The sequence below is a fragment of the Ammodytes marinus genome (genome assembly GCF_949987685.1).
Source record: "Ammodytes marinus genome assembly, chromosome: 3".
In the NCBI taxonomy this organism is placed as follows: domain Eukaryota; kingdom Metazoa; phylum Chordata; class Actinopteri; order Uranoscopiformes; family Ammodytidae; genus Ammodytes; species Ammodytes marinus.
Genome location: NC_137232.1, coordinates 7,537,125 through 7,558,141, shown reverse-complemented (window position 1 = coordinate 7,558,141; position 21,017 = coordinate 7,537,125). Strand labels below are relative to the sequence as shown.

The following is a 21,017-nucleotide window of genomic DNA, read 5'->3' as shown; positions in this document are numbered from 1 at the left end:
AGCAAGCAGTGTCTTTCAATCATCCCCCCGAGATTCAGTTATTGACTCATTAGTGCAACAACATTGAAAAACAAAGGAAAGCTATAGTCTTTACTGGATGAAATAACTAAACATTTATGGTTTATACTGTAGGCTATAATATATACCCTCTACTCTCACTGCCCACATTTAGCCAGCTGGTATGGCGGTTTGAGCTAGAAACTGAGCAGCTTCAAGCTTGTTTTTCTGACCTTTGACTCTGCTACATTCCTCTGTTCATCGTTGGAGTCAGAGGCTAATGATGATGCAGAATTATATTTGTATGTGTGTGTGTGTGTGTGTGTGTGTGTGTGTGTGCGTGTGTGTGTTTGTCCTCATGCTGCAAAATACCATAACACATGAGCGGCATACATTGGTTTGTTATGCCACCTTGTGGTGAAACATGCTACTGCAGCAGTTTCCATGGCAGCAGCCAGGCATTGACGTGCAATCTATCGTCATTTGATATACGTCCATATCTTACCTTTTATCTTTTTTCACACAAAAAATAAATGAACTGGAACATTCCGTCGGTGGTGAGCTGAATGGTTGTGGCATATTTCATGAGTTTATGAGGACAAAATGTCTTCCGGAAAGACTATAACAATACATATATTATTTTTATTTTCATGTTACATGGTGATAAACACAACAGTAGGCTACCATCCGTGTGTCCTTACTTGCCCTGACATCTCAAGTCACATTCAAATACAGAACAATGCATTCAAACAACTTTATTTTGTGTTATGAACATTTTTCTCATATACTTTCATCATTACATAGCCTACTGTATATCTTTTTTTTAGTAACGGACTGCAATCACCTTTTGCCATAATTAATTAATTTAAAATAGAAAAAAAAAGAAACAAAAAAAAGAACCGCGGGTACATTTCTGTGTCATAATCCATGATTGAATCCTCTATAGGGAAGTACAAACGTGTTACATTTTCTGTTGAACAATTCTTAAATGTTGTGTTGTATAAACATGATCGTATGAGATTGGCTGACTTTACAGCCAACATTCTACTGTAGAAACATCATACTGTACACTAGGGAGGAAAAAGAGAATACAAATGTAAATTTAAAGCATTTGGGTTGGCGCTGTAACAATAGCTCAACAGTGACTAGAAAGTTAGCTGCTGCTGGGCCAACTCCTCATGTCATCTCATGCGACTTGTTAACTCTTTTGGAAGGGTTAGCAATAAAGAGCAGACTCAAAATCAGTGAACACATGCGCACTAATGTAAGCCATCAGTGAAGATGAGAATGTTTTAGACAATGCTCAATTAGTAAACTATACTGGGTCCAGGTCTGTCTCTATAGGCTGTGTCCTGAGGCTGGCTGTTGGTATCTATTGTATTAGCAATAGCAGGACAACATAACTACTTTATGGCCAAGACAGAGAGCTCCATGGCTTTTTAAAGTGGTCTTAGTATAACTCAGTGCTTATTGGTTGGTTTTATTAACTTGCATGGACACACTTCTGTACAGTTTGAGTGGTAGAAAGGATGGGCCAAATTTACTGTAGCACCCTGTTGAATAAATCTCTATATCCATGATGCCTTCCAAGCATGGTTCAATTAAATGCTGAGCACAGTCAGAAGAAAAAAAAACATATTTAATTTCGTCTGAGAGTCTGCCTATACAGCCAGCCTTGCTCTGCCCTGAGTTGGCTTTTAATGCGACACATGAGTGAGACAGATGCACTCACTGTAATAGACATGTAGCACACTCCCATGCAAGGTGATCACGAAGAACTATTTCACCACAGCTACTTGTTATTACCACAGTAGAAGATAACTGTTGTTGACCAACATGGCATCCTCAAAGTGCAGACTAGCCGGTGGCAATGGAGTCTGTAGGAATATCAGTGTAGTAGAACAAAGCTAAGCTACATTGAAGTGGATGCACCAGAGTTGTTCAGCAAAAAAGGCATGTGTTAGGTAACGAAAGCACAGAAAAATGAGCAGCTTTCTTCACCTCCTGCACTTCTGACTGAATCTTGTTGATATTGATAGAGGCGGGAGAAACATTATTTCCACCTCATTTAGCTTTGATTAGCTCTGTGGCCGTTTTTTTTCAGGCTGTGTACCGTTTTGGCCCACCACACGAATGGAACAGATGGCAAATTTTACTGACACCACAAAGTCACACACAGCCATGTTGGCCTCAGAAGCATTTACAATGGAAACACTGGGGACAATGTATTTTTTTTTTAATGTATGACAAGGATGGCATTAATTACACGTGTGTTATAACAGTAGTATACTGGCACCATCTCGGCTTGCTTGGTAGAAGAAGAAGCAGAGACGTTAACACACATCCGGTCTGAGCTTTGGCGCCGGAGTCCAGGCGCTGTTATTAGTCAACCAACCTTGAGTCAAAATGAATGGCAGAGAAAAGGCAGCTAATAGTGCGCACCGGTTTCAGCAGTTCTCGTCAAGACCGCATCCACCTCTGTGCTGAAGTTTTCCTGAAAGAACTGAACTTCTTTGTGTGAATTATTATTTTTTTTTTTACAAAAGATCGACACTTGGTGGTTTTTCGTTTAACCGTTTTGTCGGTAAAGAAATCAATTCATCGATTCAGTAATGTGGGTGGTGTGATGAGAAAACATGCTGAGGGGCATGTAATACAATGATTTTATTTTGTAAAAGTGGTCCATCGGCACAGTCTGGTCTCGATGGCCATGGGGGAGGAATGGGGGTGGGTGGGGGGGGGGGGGGGGAGAAGCATTCAGTATTCATTTGTTTTCTGCTCTCTCTGCTAGGTCATTACATTACAAGCTTGAACATCACATTCCATTTCCCAATAACATCATGTAAAGCCAACACTTGAATCAATCTCAAGGAAAAAGGTACAATAATAATAACTGCACAAAACTATCTTTCTTTTTTTAAGCTAGACTTTTTCTCTTTTTTTTGAAATAGAACAACAAAAAAAACATCTTTGTCTAATGGGCTTCAGTTCACATGACAGAGCAGGGTCGGCCACAGATCTACCAGTTTTTATTCGTCCTAACCTCGCTAACCCTACTCAGAAACATGGACACATAAAATATGCCTTTTCATATAGTATAAGGACATTGGATTCAAGTATATATATATACACACACACACAACTAAAATGAATGAGGTAAAAGACAAGAAAAAAATAACCTCAATATCAATATATTATGTTTTTTTTCCCATATCATTTCATATTAAAACACACATACTTCTTTGAAAGAGAAAAACAAGTAAGTCATTCATTGGTGTCATACATTTTTATCCAAATTCCAGCAGTATAGAAGAATGATCCTAAAACTCATTAACTAAGAGCGGACTCTGTAGGTGGTACAGTATGGATGTGTATGAATGGGACGCAGGCAGCCTGCTGTGTTAGCAGAGACAAACTGCACGGTATGGGTGGTTGGATGGTTGGTCGTCAAACAGGCATCGCACACTGCAACAATTTTTGATCTGTTTCCTGTTGTTACAGTGGCTGAACCAGTTGTCTTATCATAGAGAAATACAAAATGTTTTACTATGTACAGTACGCATCGTCGTAACCTACTGCGTTTTTCTTTTCCTGCTGCAAAAGAAAAAAAAGAGGGATTCTTTTGGAATATAAAGGCGAGTAAAGGCTGCGAAGCCACCCAACAACGAAAGATGTAGATACATCCATCTCACCAGATAGACTCAGGTCTGTGCTCCGCATGGTTTGAGCTGGGTAAAGGATCAAGTCCATTCTATTCACTGCTTCCTGGATTTCTCTGGGTTTTGATAGCAACAACCCAGAGAGAATGCTGCATCTAGAGACTGGAAAATGATTCTAATGCTCTAAATGCCTCTGTTTCAACCTAGTATAGCATCAGATGACGGTAGTACAGACTTTAATATCAAGCTCTAATCTCATTAGATAATCAGATGCAGTATTTTTCCCTTTTGATTTCTGTGAGTGTTAGTTTCAAATCTATATATATAATAGTGTATGAATATTTGGCAGATAATTGTTGCATGTTGCTCATTAATGCACTGGTTAAAACACTCTGGTTAAATCTACACTTTAAGTTAACATAAGTAATGGGGGTAAGAAGAAAATACACATTTTGTCTTCAGTACTTCAGTATAGACAGACAATTGATTGTTGGCGCCCCCTGTGTCCGGGGGGGGGGGGGGCTCTGCTTTCTTTCTCATGAAGACAAACATTACAACAAATCCCAAAACCCGACCCTGGACCCCCCCAAAGACAAGATAGAGCAGAAACAGAAATAAGTGCATACAAATTGAAATCAACAATGCAAATCTTGAAAAGAGCACTGTTCGCTTGGTTTGTCCTTCATTTCCACTGTGTTTTTTTTGTTTGTTCTTATGACATTTTTTTTCATAACTCATCAATTTTCTAAATATCTGTAAGCCGTGCCCGAGAGCACACAAGGTTTTTCTTATCATGATGCAAACAGTCCTAGGGCGGTGGGGAGGGGGGGGGGGGGTCGGTAAAGTTGGTAATAAGGTAGCAGTAAGGATGTCGGTGAGCTGGAGAGAAGGAGGAGAAGAAGGAGGAAGAGGAGGGAGGAGGAGGGAGGCCAGAAGAAGGGAAGAGGAGGAGAGCAGGATTAACACTTGAAGAGAAGGCAGGCGAGGCTGGCCAGCAAGAGCCACAGTGACTGAGATACATAGGCTGAGCCGTTGATGTCTCGACCTGTCCCGGGTCCTGTACGGAGAGAGAGAGAGAGAGAGAGAGAGAGAGAGAGAGAGAGAGAGAGAGAGAGAGAGAGAGAGAGAGAGAGAGAGAGAGAGAGAGAGAGAGAGAGAGAGAGAGGGGGAGAAAGAGAGAGGGTTGTTATTGTTTACTGTCAGTAAGATCACTCGTATTCCAGACCAACCACCTCAAGACTAAACTGTTGCGGCTACTTTCCTTTATTTATTTATTTATTCAGTATGCACGCATGCAGAACATATTGATTTTATGTAGAAATAATATCAAAAATATATTTAGGAGATTGGCATTAGAATAATACCACAAGTAATTATCATGTGTTAATACATTGTGTACGTATATGCACATCCCCTGAGTCGGAACATCCTTTAAACTGTAATCTAAGTGACTGACTACGGACATTTAGTGGTGTTTGGGGACCTCTGTTGGCCATTTTGTGCTATTGACTCACTTGCTGTGACATAAAATCAAAAAATCCCAATTCATGCTTCAAAGAGCACAGAACAGCCAGGCATAAACTGAGGAATTATATACGGGGGCCCTGAACACTCAATGTACTGATGATTTTACAACAACAACAACCATGCAATTAGACAAAACACAAGCAAATGAACAGAACGCTCTTTGTCAATTTGACAACACATGACCAGCATTTAGAAAAAAAACATGCTGAATGCAGAACAAATAGAGACATTTTGCTTTGGAACACTGTTGCCATGCAGCTCTCATAGTCACTTTCATAGAACATAATTCACTCACTATATCGTGACTGAATTATGTTTTGTTTGATCATTATGATCGCTTGATTCAGATGTTATTTCAGATGTTATTTTATTTTCTACAATCTACATTACAGTCAGACAATGTTCCACGCCGCTGATCCAAATAATTGATATGTACTGATATTTGAATTGTGAAATCAAAATGAAAACAAACCATAAGTAACAAAGAAACAATAGTATTTGTGTTAGACCATTTCAATTATGACAATTCAACCTTTTTTTTTGTTCCCCTTCTTTGCAGTGACTATTTCACTTTAGTTTGTCTTTTTGGGTTGTCTTTACATAAATTGTACCATGTTACCCTTTTTTCAGGGCCACGGTTAGAAATAAGAAGTGAAAATGAACATTTCACACGTGTCACATGAATGAAAGCTGTTGTTGCATTTTCTGGACAGTGTCAGAGCAGATGTTTTCCTAAATTGTTTGGCGCTACCACTGTGCCAATTGGTTGCTATGTAGTTGCCGGATGAAGAGGAGAGGGGTTTAAATGGTGTGCAGCTGGCATATGAGGCAGCAGGTACAACACACCCTGACTCTGTGTCCTACTGATCATCAAACAGCAGCATGTACTGTAGATGGGGTAGTTGTAAAATTGGATCCATTCATGGCTTTTAAACATTGGCTAGAGACAGTTCCGCAAGCCTTTTCCATGTGAATTTAACCACTAGAAGCCCTTGTTGTATAGATTGCCATTGCTCTTGTTTTTGTGTGTGATGCTGGTTGTGTGTGCCAAATGGAAAGGGGAACCATATCCAACTTGGCTCACACCCACACCTGCTGTGACGTATCAATGATTGGGGAGATAGGGCCAGGAAGTGCAACATGCTACACACAGCTTGATCCCATTGTAGAAATCCAAAGCTGTGTTCTACTAATGATTACATTGTAAATCAAACAATTCCCTGGCCTTTCGCAATACAAACACAATAGTTGGATCTCCAGAAGGTGTGTTTGAGGTGTGTCAGAAAAAATCTGAATTTTACATCAAAAGTTTTGATTTTACAATTAATCAAAAATAAGTCCGTCAGTCGTCACAAGATCACAGGGAATTATCACTCAACTGTTTGTGGCATCTTCTCACTCAAACATTACATTGTATGGTATCACAGGGACCACAATGGAAATAAGCCTTTTTTGTGTCATCTCTGACTATTTATGTATTTTAATGCATGACACAGAGTGCTGTTCATATTTTATAGCAAATGGTCAAATAAAATCAATCAATCAATCAATGGTTTAGTCTGAGCGTCTCTCAACAGCTGCCATACTGTAGGTGCAAATGAATGGCTGTATACATGGCTCTGATGAACCTGCACTGCACATTCACTCCTAATGCCTACTCATTTTGACTATGCAAATGTGTTTTATACTTTTCAATGGACTACACCTTATGCAACTAATTATGCAACATAAAGTCCCATACTCACACACCTGCTTATGAATATGGCACACAGTTGCTCCTGACATTCACATTCTTATAACAAACTTTTCTCTTACATTTGATCATTTGATTTGTATGTATCATGATAAGCTGGATGGACAGTTGTGTAAATTAAGGGCGACGTACATTCAATCTAGTTCTTATATTAGCTTTTCAATAGTCAAGCTTTAGAAATGAAGTTAAAGAGAAACACACAACTAAAGTGAATTCCCTCCCTGCTGACACTTCTATGGAAACATCTACAGTCATATGAAAAAGTTTGGGAACCCCTCTCAGCCGGCATTATAATTGACTCTGCTTTCACAAAAAAAAGATAAAAGTGGTATGTCTTTAATTTACCAGAAACAGCTAAGTACTGGGATGTTTTCCAAACAAAGATTTTTTGAAAAGCAGTATTTGGTTGTATGAAATAAAATTAAATGTGAAAAACTGGCTGTGCAAAAATATGGGTACCCTTGTGATTTTGTTGATTTTAATGCCTGTAACAGCATGTAAAACTGATGACTTTAAACGCAAAGTTGGTTGGATTATGTTGTTAAGCCTTGAACCTCATATAATTGTCTGTTTAATCATGAGAAAATGTATTTTAGGTGCCTAAATGCAAGTTGCACTTCTCTTTGACTCTCTGCTGAAGTGAAACAGAATGGGATCATCAAAACAGCTCCCAAAAGATCTGAAAAACAAAGATTGTTCATTGTCATGGTTTAGGGGAAGGCTACAAGAAGCTTTCCCAAAGGTTTCAATTGTCAATTTCGACTGTAGGGAACGTTGTCAGGAAATGGAAGGACACAGGCATAGTGGCAGTTAAACCCAGGCATGGCAGACCAAGAAAAAAACAGGAGCGGCATAGGTGGAGGATTGTGAGAATGGTTGCACACAACCCACAGATCACCTCCAAAGACCTGCAAGAACATCTGGCTGCAGATTGTGTATCTGTACATCGTTCAACAATTCAGCGCAATTTGCACCAAAACATCTGCTTTTTATAAAGACCAAATAACTTAATTTTTGTCTCATCAGTCCAAAGCATTTTCTTCCAATATGAAGCTGGCTTGTCTAAATGAGCTTTTGCATACTCCATGCAACTGTATCTGTGGCGTGGGCGCAGAAAGGGCTTCCTTCTCATCACCCGGCCATACAGATGTTTTGGTGCAAATTGCACTGATTTGTAGAACCATGTACAGATACACAATCTGCAGCCAGATGTTCTTGCAGGTCTTTGGAGGTGATCTTTGGGTTGTGTGCAACCATTCTCACAATCCGCCGCATATGCCGCTCTTGTACTTTTGTTGGTCTGCTAGACCTGGGTTTAACTGCAACTGTGCCTGTGTCCTTCCATTCCCTGACAACGTTCCTTACAGTAGAAATTGACAATTGAAACCTTTGGGAAAGCTTCTTGTAGCCTTCCCCTAAACCATGACAATGAATAATCTTTGTTTTTCAGATCTTTTGGGAGCTGTTTTGATGATCCCATTCTGTCTCACTTCAGCAGAGAGTCAAAGGGAAGTGCAACTTGCATTTAGGCACCTAAAATACATTTTCTCATGATTAAACAGACAATTCTATGAGGTTCAAGGCTTAACAACATAATCCAACCAATTTTGCGTTTAAAGTCATCAGTTTTACATGCTGTTACAGGCATTAAAATCAACAAAACCACAAGGGTACCCATATTTTTGCACAGCCAGTTTTTCACATTTAATTTTATTTCATACAACCAAATACTGCTTTTCAAAAAATCTTTGTTTGGAAAACATCCCAGTACTTAGCTGTTCCTGGTAAATTAAAGACATACCACTTTTATCTTTTTTTTGTGAAAGCAGAGTCAATTATAATGCCGGCTGAGAGGGGTTCCCAAACTTTTTCATATGATTGTATAGGAAACATAGATGTATGCAATTAATGCCTCAAAGGCATTCAATATCACCTTTAAACTCAGAGTGATTAGAATGATTGTTAATTCAAACACTGTGTAGGAGTGCGCTACTTGAGTGCGCTATTTTTATGCTCTTTTGTGAGGTGTAAGATTTCCAGAGATGTGACAGTTATTACATTGGTTTACATTTTTTGATTATATTAATTGCCTTTGTAGAGCTGCGTTAAAGTGTGGCTATAATAGCAGTCATATATCTATACTCACTATAGAGGAAGAGACTAGCATTCTGCACGCCCAGCCGGTTGGTAGCCACACAGGTATAGTTCCCATAATCCTCTTCGGTCACATTGGCGATCATGAGAATAGTGGTGGTGCCGAGTGTTTGGATATTGATGCCCTGGGCATTGGACAGCCTGCAGAGGAGAGGAGAGGAGAGACAGACACAAGTGATTTAAGACATTTGCAAATGAATGATAATTAAGAGGAATGTTTAAGCCAGAAGGGAGATAGTCATTATGGTCAATTAATAAAGTCTGCAGTGTGTGTGCACAGTCAAATAAGACACTTCACCAGAGCTCAATTAACCAAGGTAAAATAGATAAAACATTTTTACTTTTTTAATAAGGGGAATGTGCACTTATGAGCCAAATTAGTCATGAGCTATTTCAGGCTTGAACACAGACCATCAGCCTTACAGCAGCATGACTCTTCCCAGCACGGCTTGACAGGATTCAGCTGTTTCCAAAATGACTCATAATTATAACTGTGTTAATTGTGTCAACACCTTACAGTAAGTTTAAAAACATTTCACTTTATTTTAATAAAACTGATTGCTGCAATCTGTAACAATCTCATATGGATATAAAAAAAAAGGCCATGACCACTCCATTGCATAAATTCACTGAAAAACCCACAACAAATCTAATAGGCGATGCCAGTGTTTACAGCTCTGTATCTAAGTAAGGCACTTCAGGGGAGCTAATAGCAATAATTAAATTCCATAAAAAAGTGTTGTATTTATCATGCTCGGCACTTTGCAAAGAGCCGAGGCCACAGTCAGTGTCGGTGAACCTCCCGAGTGTAGGCGTGCAGATTGTGAAGAGGGGAGATGAGATGAGCCTTTTGAAATTTTTGGAACAAAACTTTTTTTTCATTTACTTTGACACAATGCTGCAACTCACCAGAAAGCAATCCTTGACCCTATGGGTTATGTGGTTAGCAAAGAAAAACATGGTGCGATTCTCAGAAGAGAGGCAATGTCCCTGCTGTACAATTCTATTTTCAAGGTTTCGTTTCACGGCAAAGCCAGAATGTGAAAGTGTAAAGAAAAAAAAAAGCATTGCTTCGGAAATGTTTTTTCTGTATTGATTTCTGCTGCAGAGTATGTGGGCTACATTGTTTATGCTGTAGTTGTTGTAACAATTCGGACTCATTTCTTTCTTGTCATCAATCAAACGTATACTGTAGGATGGTTGTTATTCCGTTTTTTAATGATTAGTATTCTGCTGGAGTCCCTTCCTGCACTTCTGGGACTCTTAATGACCACCAAACTTCTGACTATCAATTATGTCAACCTTGCCCCCCCCCCTTCTCAGCACAAATTAGTCAATACAATTTGCTGACTCGGACTATGTTCCTCACATCATCGGCAACCAAATAAGACTCTTCTTGAATATCACAGTGCACACACATAATGGATGCTCCTTGTTTGGGACTGATTGAGCCCTTTCGTATATCGCCAATGAGGTGAAGTTCATTTGAGGCGCCTCTGACTTAATCCTGCTTAAGTATGGGTGGTGTGGTAATCACAGCATAAGCAGGGGAGGGGGGGGGGAGCCAGGACTTTATGCTGACGCATGCACAGGCCCATAGAAAAGCATTAACATAAAAAAAACCGCACATCACTGCACAGCATCATTTGGCTCACTTGGGAGAGAGCGGGGGACCTGATAAAGAGCTGAGGTCCTTTCCCATAGGGACACTTTGGAAGTGATGGCAGTGTGTGTGTGTGTGTGTCTGAAATCGAGAGGGAGCGAGAGATCTGAGGGAGGGCAAGAAGCAGCAGCAGTGTCCACACTTCATCTAAAAGCACTCCCCCAACGATAAGGCCAGAAGCGGATATACTCTCCAGTGTGTCTTCATGAGAAGTGACTGCACTTTTAAACAGGGCCAGCCTGCCCACAGAGCATGCTGAGAGACCCTGATAATACACACAGCACCACAGGGAGCCCAGAGCAAACACACTATCTTTAGCTAGAGATTACAGTGCATGATTGTAATGCAGTAGTAGGGGGAATAAACTGACCTAAACAGGTCAAACGAGGCAGATAACTCTCTTTGGTTTTCACAGTGACTGTTTCAGATTGGACTTTATTTGCACCTGTGCTTTGAGTTTATAGGTGCATTATACAGTTTCAGGTGAAGGTTACTGTTTTTTTTTTGCAGAGCCGGCAGTTAGTTTACAAAACATATTTTTGTCCACATGTAACATTAGTATTGGATAATTCTATCATCATAAATCAAAACAAAAGATATGTTGAGGCACGTGGCACCAAACGTAAGACTAGAATATATTTGTAAACAAAACTGTGCAGGACTGCTGATGTGAATGACAACAGCGAGCAGTTACATTTAAGGTAAAGCTTTCTAACTTCAAACCGTTTTCTAGGGATTACATTTTCCTGCGAGGATAGCCTCTGTATTCATAAGTCATAAGAGTATACTTTAGAAAATGTTCACTTCCAAAGTTACTTAGTGCACCTCTTAATACCTGCCTGCCGCTCCACTGGAGTGTAAAGGACGGTGAAGTATGTTGTCTGTGTATTAGCATTTATCCAAATCGAAATTTCCTCTTGCTCATTTGAACTGCTAATGTGTTCAAACATGCAGATCTGCAGCCAGCAACTTCTCTCACTCTTGATTTCAAGTTTGTCCTCAAAATATGGCTGTGTCGCTGCCAGCTTCTTCGTCTGGCAAAATGGACCAGAATACATTACCAGAGGAGTTGGCAAGTCAAGCTTTTTTTCCGGAGGGGACATATTTCCCAAGCGTTCTCCTCATTACTCTAGCACACTCCATGTCCCTCCATCACAGACAGAGGGCAGCAGTGCTCTACTGCATGTCTTAAGGTGTTGGATTCTCCTGACGCACACTGAGGCACACTCTGATACATTAACACCCTGGATTGGAATGATTTGACCCCGCTGTTTGGCGGAGGGCATTGCGTGTGTGTGTGTGTGTGTGTGTGTGTGTGTGTGTGTGTGTGCACACAGGGCTTTGGTCGCAGACCGGTAGAGATGAAAGAGCGGAGCAAATCATCCGATGGACAGATTTGATTCTGTGGCGTGTGGGAGCATCTAAAGTAGGTTATCACTGCCAGGCAAAGTGACAGGCCTGTTATGATTCAACCCGGATGATAAATGGAATCAAGTGGAGAGTCCTGCGGAGACTTGTAACCCAGAGATGATTGAAAAGGGTTGGCTGGCTTCTGACAGCCATCTATCAGCTGACAAAACAACAAACACATCTGTCTGTCAGTTCAAGCCAACCACTCACTTCAGAACCGTCTCATGTTAAAAACATGAATGACTGGTTTACTTTCACAAAGAGCAGTCACTAAAGAATTTGTTCATAGATAGGCAGCAGTTGATTCTAGAAACCCAATTCTCAAGACTTCAGTTTCTGGTTTGAATTGTGGACTTCATCAGAGCTACTGAACAAAAGACTGGAAAAGATTTGTAGCTTCTTCTTAAGGGGCAGGGTTGAAATACAGAATTTACAGAAGCATTCAAGAAAAAACCCATAAAAACAAGGCAAAAACTGCAATGGGTTTGATCCAAATTCCAGCTTGGACAGCCGGTGAGAAGAGACAGAGAGAGCAGGGAGGTTGTGGCAGCCAGAGAGTAACATTTATCATGAATAGCTGGCCAGCTGCTTTCAGATCATGATGTATCAGTTCCTACTGAGGTTAATTGGGTCTCTAAGCGTCACAGAGACTCTCAGATCCTGGTCTAGTCAGAGACACTTTAAAAGTTATGATTCATTTATAAAGAAGATGATTTCAGTATAATTTCAGCTGAGGCACTCCTCTATTTGTATGCATATTAGGACTGGCAAAGGATGGGTATGAACAGGGGTTAGGTGAGTTAAGCCTGGCTGGTCAGAGGAGCAAGCTCTGCAGCCCGGTATGTATTCACCAGCTTGTGCCAATCAGTGTGTTCAAACTCAGGAGTGTTTACTCCTCGGCTATAGTATGTTTGGCCACCGAGAAATGACAACGGGAAATTGGAAGTTGCAGACATGAACAGTGGTGGACGAGGCAAGCTTTTATTTAAAATGTGTGGGGTTGTCATACTTTAAATGCAACATGTACTACCACTGTAACTAGGCAATAGCGATAGTTTTAAAACTAACCTCCCAACAAATCAGAAAAATGATCTAAATATAACAGGGGATTAAGGAAAACAATTCATCACTGTCAAATTTGCAAAGATAAATCTTACATCTGAAGGGGTATCAGTAATTATAATATGAAAGACAACAGTTTAGTTTGCTCAACCAAAGAAAACCATCGAAAGAAAGGGGATTAAAGAAGGTTTAATTGAACAACGAGGAGCAAAGCTAATCAGAAAATGTCAGTACATCTTAACTGTAGCCTATGCCTATTTCTGAAAGTGTACAATAAAAGCAGTGTTTGACTGTGGTTAGAATAATGAGGAGTGACAATCCAAACCATTTATTCTAACATGTTTCCCCATGTCCTAATTGTTCATGTGTAGTAATAAATAGTACAATCAGAGCAGGGGCCTCATTTATAAAGCTTGCGGTGCACAAAAACCTTGCGTAGACGGACAGAAATGTGCGGGAAAATGTGCGGTGACAAACGTTGGTATTTATAAAAACATTCTTTGCGGAGAAGTGTGCGTATTCCCACGCCAACTTTCGACCATGCGTAGAGCTACCGCAAGGTTTTCCTGACTCGGGGAATCAGCGACACTCAATGGCAACACCACGAAATAAAGCTCAGTCATCAGAAAAACCCAGACAAATGATGCTTGGCACCCAATATATTTAGTCAATAAAATGTATAAGCTTACCTATAGTTGCGAATATATGGCTACTGTAGTCTATGGCATGCAGTTGTGATGTAGGTTGAATTACTTATCAAGTAGCCTAGGTCTCCATGTTTTGGTTATATCTTATACGTTGAATCTTATAGCGCTACTTTATAATAATAGGCTATCCTATACGTCGGGAGGTGTTTCCGTGAGTGGCCAGCGGGAGAGCAAATTTTAAGAGGTGTGTAAAAAGTAGTTTTGTACAAAGTTAAGCCCAACAGATATTAATTAAAACTGTATATTTCATTAGATAAAATCATGTTATGAATTTAGCAAATCATTACACGCATCTCTTTCCCATAACAATTTACCCTGGAAGCTATAACTATAATCTGACGTTGTTGGAAATGTGTGGATCTCACGGGAGATAAACAATGCTCTCGAATAGACTATAGGCATTATTTCACTTGTCACACCATTGTAGGGGAGAGTGGCCTAAGTTGTGCAACTTTTCACTCAAAGTGACTTTAAAGTGAGGCCTTGACAGTAAACTCTCCAACTCAAATATGTACATATATTTCAGGGTGTTGTGCATCCCTGGCAATAAAAACTTTGGATCTGGAATAAACTGTTGAAGAAATATAGCTTTCGGAAAAAAAGTTATCTTGTTGCACAACTTGCCCCCGGTGTGGTGTAAGTTGTGCGGTTGGAGAGAATACCATGGGGTAAATTGTGCCATTGCTATATATCTCATTAACTGTAATGCAAGACAAATCCATTAGACAATCACTTATTTAAGGTGTATTTAAAGTAAATAAAGTAAATATTTGACAAAGATTGAAGGACAATTTTCTTAAACAAGGCCTAGCAGATCTAATGGTTTTACCTGCAAAGCTCACAATGACAAAGTCACCATCATCATCTTTCTGGCCATCTGAACTCTCATCAGTGGTGTCGTTAAGTGGAATTGAGATGTCACTCTCTTCTGAGCTACTGTAGACAATCACTTTCTTTTGGTGACCAGCGTATACAGCCATGCCACTGGCACACCTCTCAGAAATGTACTTTGCACTAGTTGCTCCATGCTTGTGGAACCAACTGCCACCTGACAAATGTGATTCCCTCTACATTTCTGCCTTTAAATCAAGGCTCAAAAACCCATATGTACACCCTGGTGTTTCCTCCCCATTAACTATCTTACCTCTGCACTACTATCTGTGTTTATGTGGATGTATGGGCTTTACGTCTTTTATTTTGGTTATTGTTATTTTACCTTCATTGTTTACCTACTGAATGCACTATGTACAGCACTTTGGACAGTGCAAAATGTCATAAATGTGCTTTTATAAATACATTTTACTTACTTACTTACTTATAACTCGCATAGGCCCATTGGCACAAATCACCCCAACCCCAGACATATGGATAATAAGCATGATGCAGCAGTTTAGGGCTGACATCGTGCTAACTATATAGACACAAAGTGTAGCAAACTAAAGCACTAAAACATGTGTCAAATGTTTTCAAACTTGTCTATAAGTGTTCAGACACAATAATCAAAAAACCTTGATCATGGAAATTGTACTTTGAAAGGCAAAACACAGTTTTTTTTAGCTTAAATGTGCTTATATCTTATTCCTTGTGTCTCCCTTCTTTACAGGATGAGTCAAATGGATGGCTCTTCTTAAATATGTGGTCACATTTCCAATTTCTTCCACGGTTTTCTAGAAACAAGGGGTGGCACAACTTCCAAAATGCACAACTTAGGCCACTCTCCCCTAGGCCTACATATAGGTTGCGTTCCGAATCGCATACTTTCTACTATATAGTATGTAGAAAAAAGATTTAGGATGTCCCGATTCTTGTGGCCAGATTTAGGATGGTTAGAATACCCGGATGGTCTACTTCATGCGGCCAAGATTGTTAGTGTTGAAAAGTGCATCCTATTTGGGCGATTCTGACCCACAATCCAGTGCGCACGTGAAGTGACGTAACATCGACGCAGCCTATAGGTCCATGTTATGAAAACAAACGGGGATGCAACGGATATAAAAGCAAGAGGCAAGATCAAGGCGCAATGTTATGATGAAAAAAGAGAGAAAAGTACGTCCCAATAGTATGCCTACTGCATCCTAACTATATTCTTTTTATCGTCAGATGTAGTATGTAGAATAGAAAAAAGAAAGAGTATGCGATTCGGAACGCAACCATAGTAATACAGGTACGCTAATACGTGATATTGCATACAGCACAAAGTTGGGCGAAACTGCTTTACAAAGACTATAACGACTGTGCCAATCATGATATGTGATAAGCGCGCGCGCGCGCGTGTGTGTGTGTGTTTGTGTGACAGTTACTGCAGCACATGCACGTCACGGGCTTTCTTCCTTCCCAGCCGCTTTCTTTGCGGCCGGTTGCCTCCCTTTTTTCCTCATGTCAGTCAAAATTCCGTTCTTATTAAGAGCGTCATCATATTCAGGAGCTATTCAGCATTCGCCATGTATGGTAGAATGTGGGATGAAACTGGGAGGTGAAGTGGGAGGACACAGGGTGGAGATCGTCTGCGCACAATTCACCGCAGGTGGGTAATTATAAAGGGAAGATTGCGTGCAAGTGTGCGCCGCACAGTTTTATAAATCTGATTTTTTGTTTGCGCAGCACATTTTTGGCTTTGTGCGGACGCAATGTTTTAGGATGGTTTCTACGCACACCGTTATAAATGAGGCCCCTGGTGATTGTAAACGAAGCAGTTCAGTTGTTTTAGCGGAGGTGTCACCTGGGAGGGAGCAGCCACACCTCCAGTTTATTATGTTTTAGTGGGAAAGGGATGTTCTTTTTTACTCATCCGCTGCCAACATAATATCACTAGGAAAAAGATGTGTTCTGACTTAATTGTGCAGAAGACTTAAGTTTTTTTCATTGTGATTCAGTTGATTAGCTAATGTGAATGAAATTTGAGAAACGCTAAATATATATATATATATATATATATATATATATGTATACTACAGTATGTACTGTAGCTATATACCATATATAATATATAATGCATTATTCCATTATGAACCACTTGGCTTTTTGCCCAAGCAGTGATTTCTCCAAATGCACATGTGGTTTGCATTGGGCTCTCATAAGATTAAAGGGGTAGTTCAGGATTTTAGACATAGGGCCTTATTCCCAAGTTAGCCTTGGTGTTCTTTATCATTGGAGACAGTTTTCAACACATTTAATTCAGTCCTTCTAGTTGCAGAGTGCGCTCGTGCTAAGCTAGCGCACGGCATCGGGGGAATACCTAGCCTGCTACTAAAACAGTTTTACCCACTCCACAGTACACCCGAGGCCAATCAATTATAACGCCAGACTATCGATGTAAATGTCTGTGTTGATAGAATAATTTTAGAAATAAAACCAACCTCGCATCGCATGAATTATCGCATTTTGAGGGACTACTTTCTTAGCAGCAGCGGACTTTTACTTTGCTGTGTAACCGAATCACTACAGCAGAAAGTAAACAGAGCAGCGTGGGACAGAAACTGAAACTGCACTGCCACCAGTCTACCGTCATTCTGTCCCGGTTCTCTGCTGCAGCTCCAGCGGGGGCTGTCTCTACAGACGCTCTTTCTCTTTCTGCCCTTTGAGCATCCATCTCTCTCAATTCTTCATCAGTGTATTCCGGCTCGTACAGGTACGGGCAGCAGCAGGTAAACTAACCTAGGTATTAGTCCGCCGCTGCCGCAGCCTACAAGGAATAAAGTCCCTCAAAATGCAATATGCGAGGTTGGTTTTATTTCTAAAATTATTCTATCAACACAGACATTTACATCGATAGTCTGGCGTTATAATTGATTGGCCTCGGGTGTACTGTGGAGTGGGTAAGACTGTTTTAGTTGCAGGCTAGATATCCCCCCGATGCCGTGAGCTAGCTTAGCACGAGCGCACTCTGCAACTAGAAGGACTGAATTAAATGTGTTGAAAACTGTCTCCACTGATAAAGAACACCAAGGCTAACTTGGGAATAAGGCCCTATGTCTAAAATCCTGAACTACCCCTTTAAAATAATCTTTAGATGGTCCCCCCCCCCCCCCCCCAAATTAACATGAGTGTAAACGATGGGTCTGTAGGCTCTGCCCTGAGCTGCAACAGGTAGCATGTTAGGCTAACTAGCTTAGTGCCTACATTAGACAACGTTAATATGGTCCACTCCTGTTACTTTGAAGATGCGTTGATACAATTTGGTCTAAAAAATTCATGAGAATCTTGACAAATATGCCACTCATCATATGTTTGTTTTTAGCTGTATCTCCTTTGTGGTTTCAATGCAGATGATTTTCAGTTGTTGTCGAGGTTAAACCAATTAAAAGGAAAGCTTAAGCAGGAGCGAGACCCTATAGCTTAACATGCAGGTACATGAGACACGGAAAGGCTGCAGTGCATTAGCTTTGATTCTTAGGGAGGGGACTATAAAATTAACTAGCCAAGCGAGGATAAATGATATTATTATGGTGCATTAACATCATCATCCAAGGAGAAAGGCCAATAACACTTCCCACTGACACAGAAGGGAGAAGAGGGCTATGAACGGGAACATTGCCAAAAACCTCCAGGGGACAAAAACAACTGAGATGGATGGAGTTCGGAACAGATAATGCAAAAATATTTCAACGGCCATAAATCTTTTCTTTTCAAGCACTATAGTGTTGATGGGCCTATTACTTCCGAGACCCTATCTGTGATAACACTTGTGACGTGCCTCGGATATTGTTTTCTTCTCGCATTCTCCAGTGTTCTTTTTAGTGCTGTAGTTTGGGGTGTGAGGGGGAAAAAAAGACCAGGATGCACTGCATGTGCAATTTTCTTAATGGTTAGCCATTTCCTTTCTAGCTCTTCCATTTCCAAAATTACTCATGTGCTGAGTTTGCTACATAAGGGGGAGTATCTCTCTTTCTTAAATGACAAGTGTTCGCATTGGAGGGACTGGGCTGTCGTTGCCTTTTGAATGTCATTACACTTCGATCCTACTCGAGTGTATTCCGGATACATACATGGATGGCACTTACATTGATAGCTTTCCAATGAACATCCGTGTCCAGTCACACAATTTGCAATAACTTCCATTTCAGTGGAATTGCATGTGGTATTAGAAAAATGGTCACCGGAATGTTTTCAGTGATTTACAGTATACACAGATTGCATGCAGGAGAACACTAGCCTGGCTCCGCCCGCCCGCCTACTTCCGGCCAAATTTTATTTTCCCTTCAGTAGTCAGTCTGGGTGTACAGCCCATTTCCCAGTTTTGCCGGAGATTCGACAGCCGGTCCAATCAGCAAACATAGCGAGTGGTTGAGAACGATGACGTCGAAGTCGCGCTCCAGTTTCAGTTGCCAGAAGCCGGCTCATGACACACGTGACGACCAAACGTTATGCGATTGGTTGGCTAATCCAGAGTGGCACTGGGCAGATCCAATAGTTTTAAACTTTAACAGACACCCGCCTCCATGAGTGAATGTTTGCCAATTACAGCACTGCCAGACCTTCTGTACAAATGAAATGAAGTACGATGGTCTGGTAGCACCAGGCTAGGAGATCACCCCATCCGTTCTGCTTTGTTCACCTTTCAAAAAGAATATCCCAGAATCCACAGCAGTAATGTTCACGTTCACAATGGAATAAAAAGCCCGGCGAGTGACTAAGTGGGTGATTAGTCATTATCACACTGCGCAGATGATCTCTTTTAATTTACATTAGCAGGCGACAATGGGACCACCGTGAGGGCAGATTTGACAAAAGACATCGAAGAGAATGCCTGGCACAGGGAATGAAGTGATGAAGCTTTTCCAAACATTCTTGATATGAATAGAAAAAAAAACTGCTCAGGAGAAAGTATGTCAGCTACTAACTCAGGCCATTTAAAGAAAGGGCCGCCCATTGAACGAGCAAAAGAGGAACCTCAGTGATGGGATTAGAGATGAAAGCTCACACAGTATTCACCTCGTACTTTGAATATGGTAAAGTGCTCCGAATGATTTGTAATCTAGGCAGGAATGCTATTCATTAATTGCCCCTAAATTGTGCTCGTAACAGGAAGCAGCATTGGGTCTCTTTATAGCATGCCACGGTCACGCCGAAAGTAAATCCAATGTAACTCTCATTAGTTTTGCGTCGTTATTTTACATGTGATTCCGGTAAAATTCAAATCAAATCAGTTTCTTGCCTAGAGGCGTATGAATGAAGTGTTTTGGAAATGATCTCTGAAACACATCATAACGTGCATACCACCGGAAGGGACTCTTTTGCTCTAACTAACCGTTTATCATCACAAATCAGATTGTTTAAATACAGAATGCACCAAAATAAACCACATTTAAATACATTATATATGCTCTGGAACTATAACGTTATGACAGAAACTTTCCATAACTTTGTGTAATGTAAAGTGTTGTGAAGGCTTTTGATCATGGACTTTGTTTTTTTTCTCCGATAATTTGACATGTGAGTGGGAGAAGAAGGTTTTCCATCTTGGAAGCATTACAGCAGATCATTACAGTAATGAAGGAGGGGTTTTCGGTGCACGAGGGTGCCTAGCTTTTGTGGATCTGTCTTTCAGTTGATATACTTGTTTGTGAAAGAGGAGACTAATGGCTCTCGCTCTACTTAATGGCTTGCTTGACTGGTTGTATATACAGCTAATGTATTCAGCTCACTAGCTCAGCCCTCGATCGGGCAACAGCAAAGAGATTGTACAGACACTAGCTTGCAACTTCATCTCGAATCAGTGCGTTAATGACATTTCTAGGATATTCAGTGACTGTCAAAGGATCCTATCTGTTTTTCTATGGTTAGTTGATCTTGAAGTGCTTTACTACGGAATGCCACCTGTGTCATCATGGTTGTTGTGTCCTTGGGCAAGACACTTCACCCACCTTGCCTTGTGTGACTGTAGATAGTTAGCCTGCTATCGGTGTATGAATGTGTGTGTGTGTGTGTGTGAATGGTAACGTGTAAATGGGAACAGGTCTCCCTTGAAAAAGAGTCTCCGGTCTCAATAAGATTTACCTGTATAAATAAAGGTTAAAAAAATAAATAAACGTCCAATGCAAGATGTTTGCAGCTCTGTCTATTTGTGACATTGGTGTGGGAACTGA

General features: G+C 40.6%; 1 protein-coding gene across 2 annotated transcripts in view; it reads right to left on the bottom strand.

The window, feature by feature from the left end:
- Positions 1-2,326: 2,326 nt before the first annotated feature.
- lsamp (limbic system associated membrane protein) overlaps positions 2,327-21,017 on the bottom strand; it is a 226,158-nt gene continuing 207,467 nt past the window's right edge. For both annotated transcript variants that reach the window (XM_080025179.1, XM_080025180.1), the window contains exons 7-8: positions 9,083-9,231; positions 2,327-4,713 (exon numbers count right to left, since the gene is read on the bottom strand). In XM_080025179.1, coding sequence (XP_079881305.1) covers positions 4,616-4,713; positions 9,083-9,231 — 247 coding nt within the window. In that variant the 3' untranslated portion in view covers positions 2,327-4,615. The remainder of the gene's footprint in view (positions 4,714-9,082; positions 9,232-21,017) is intronic.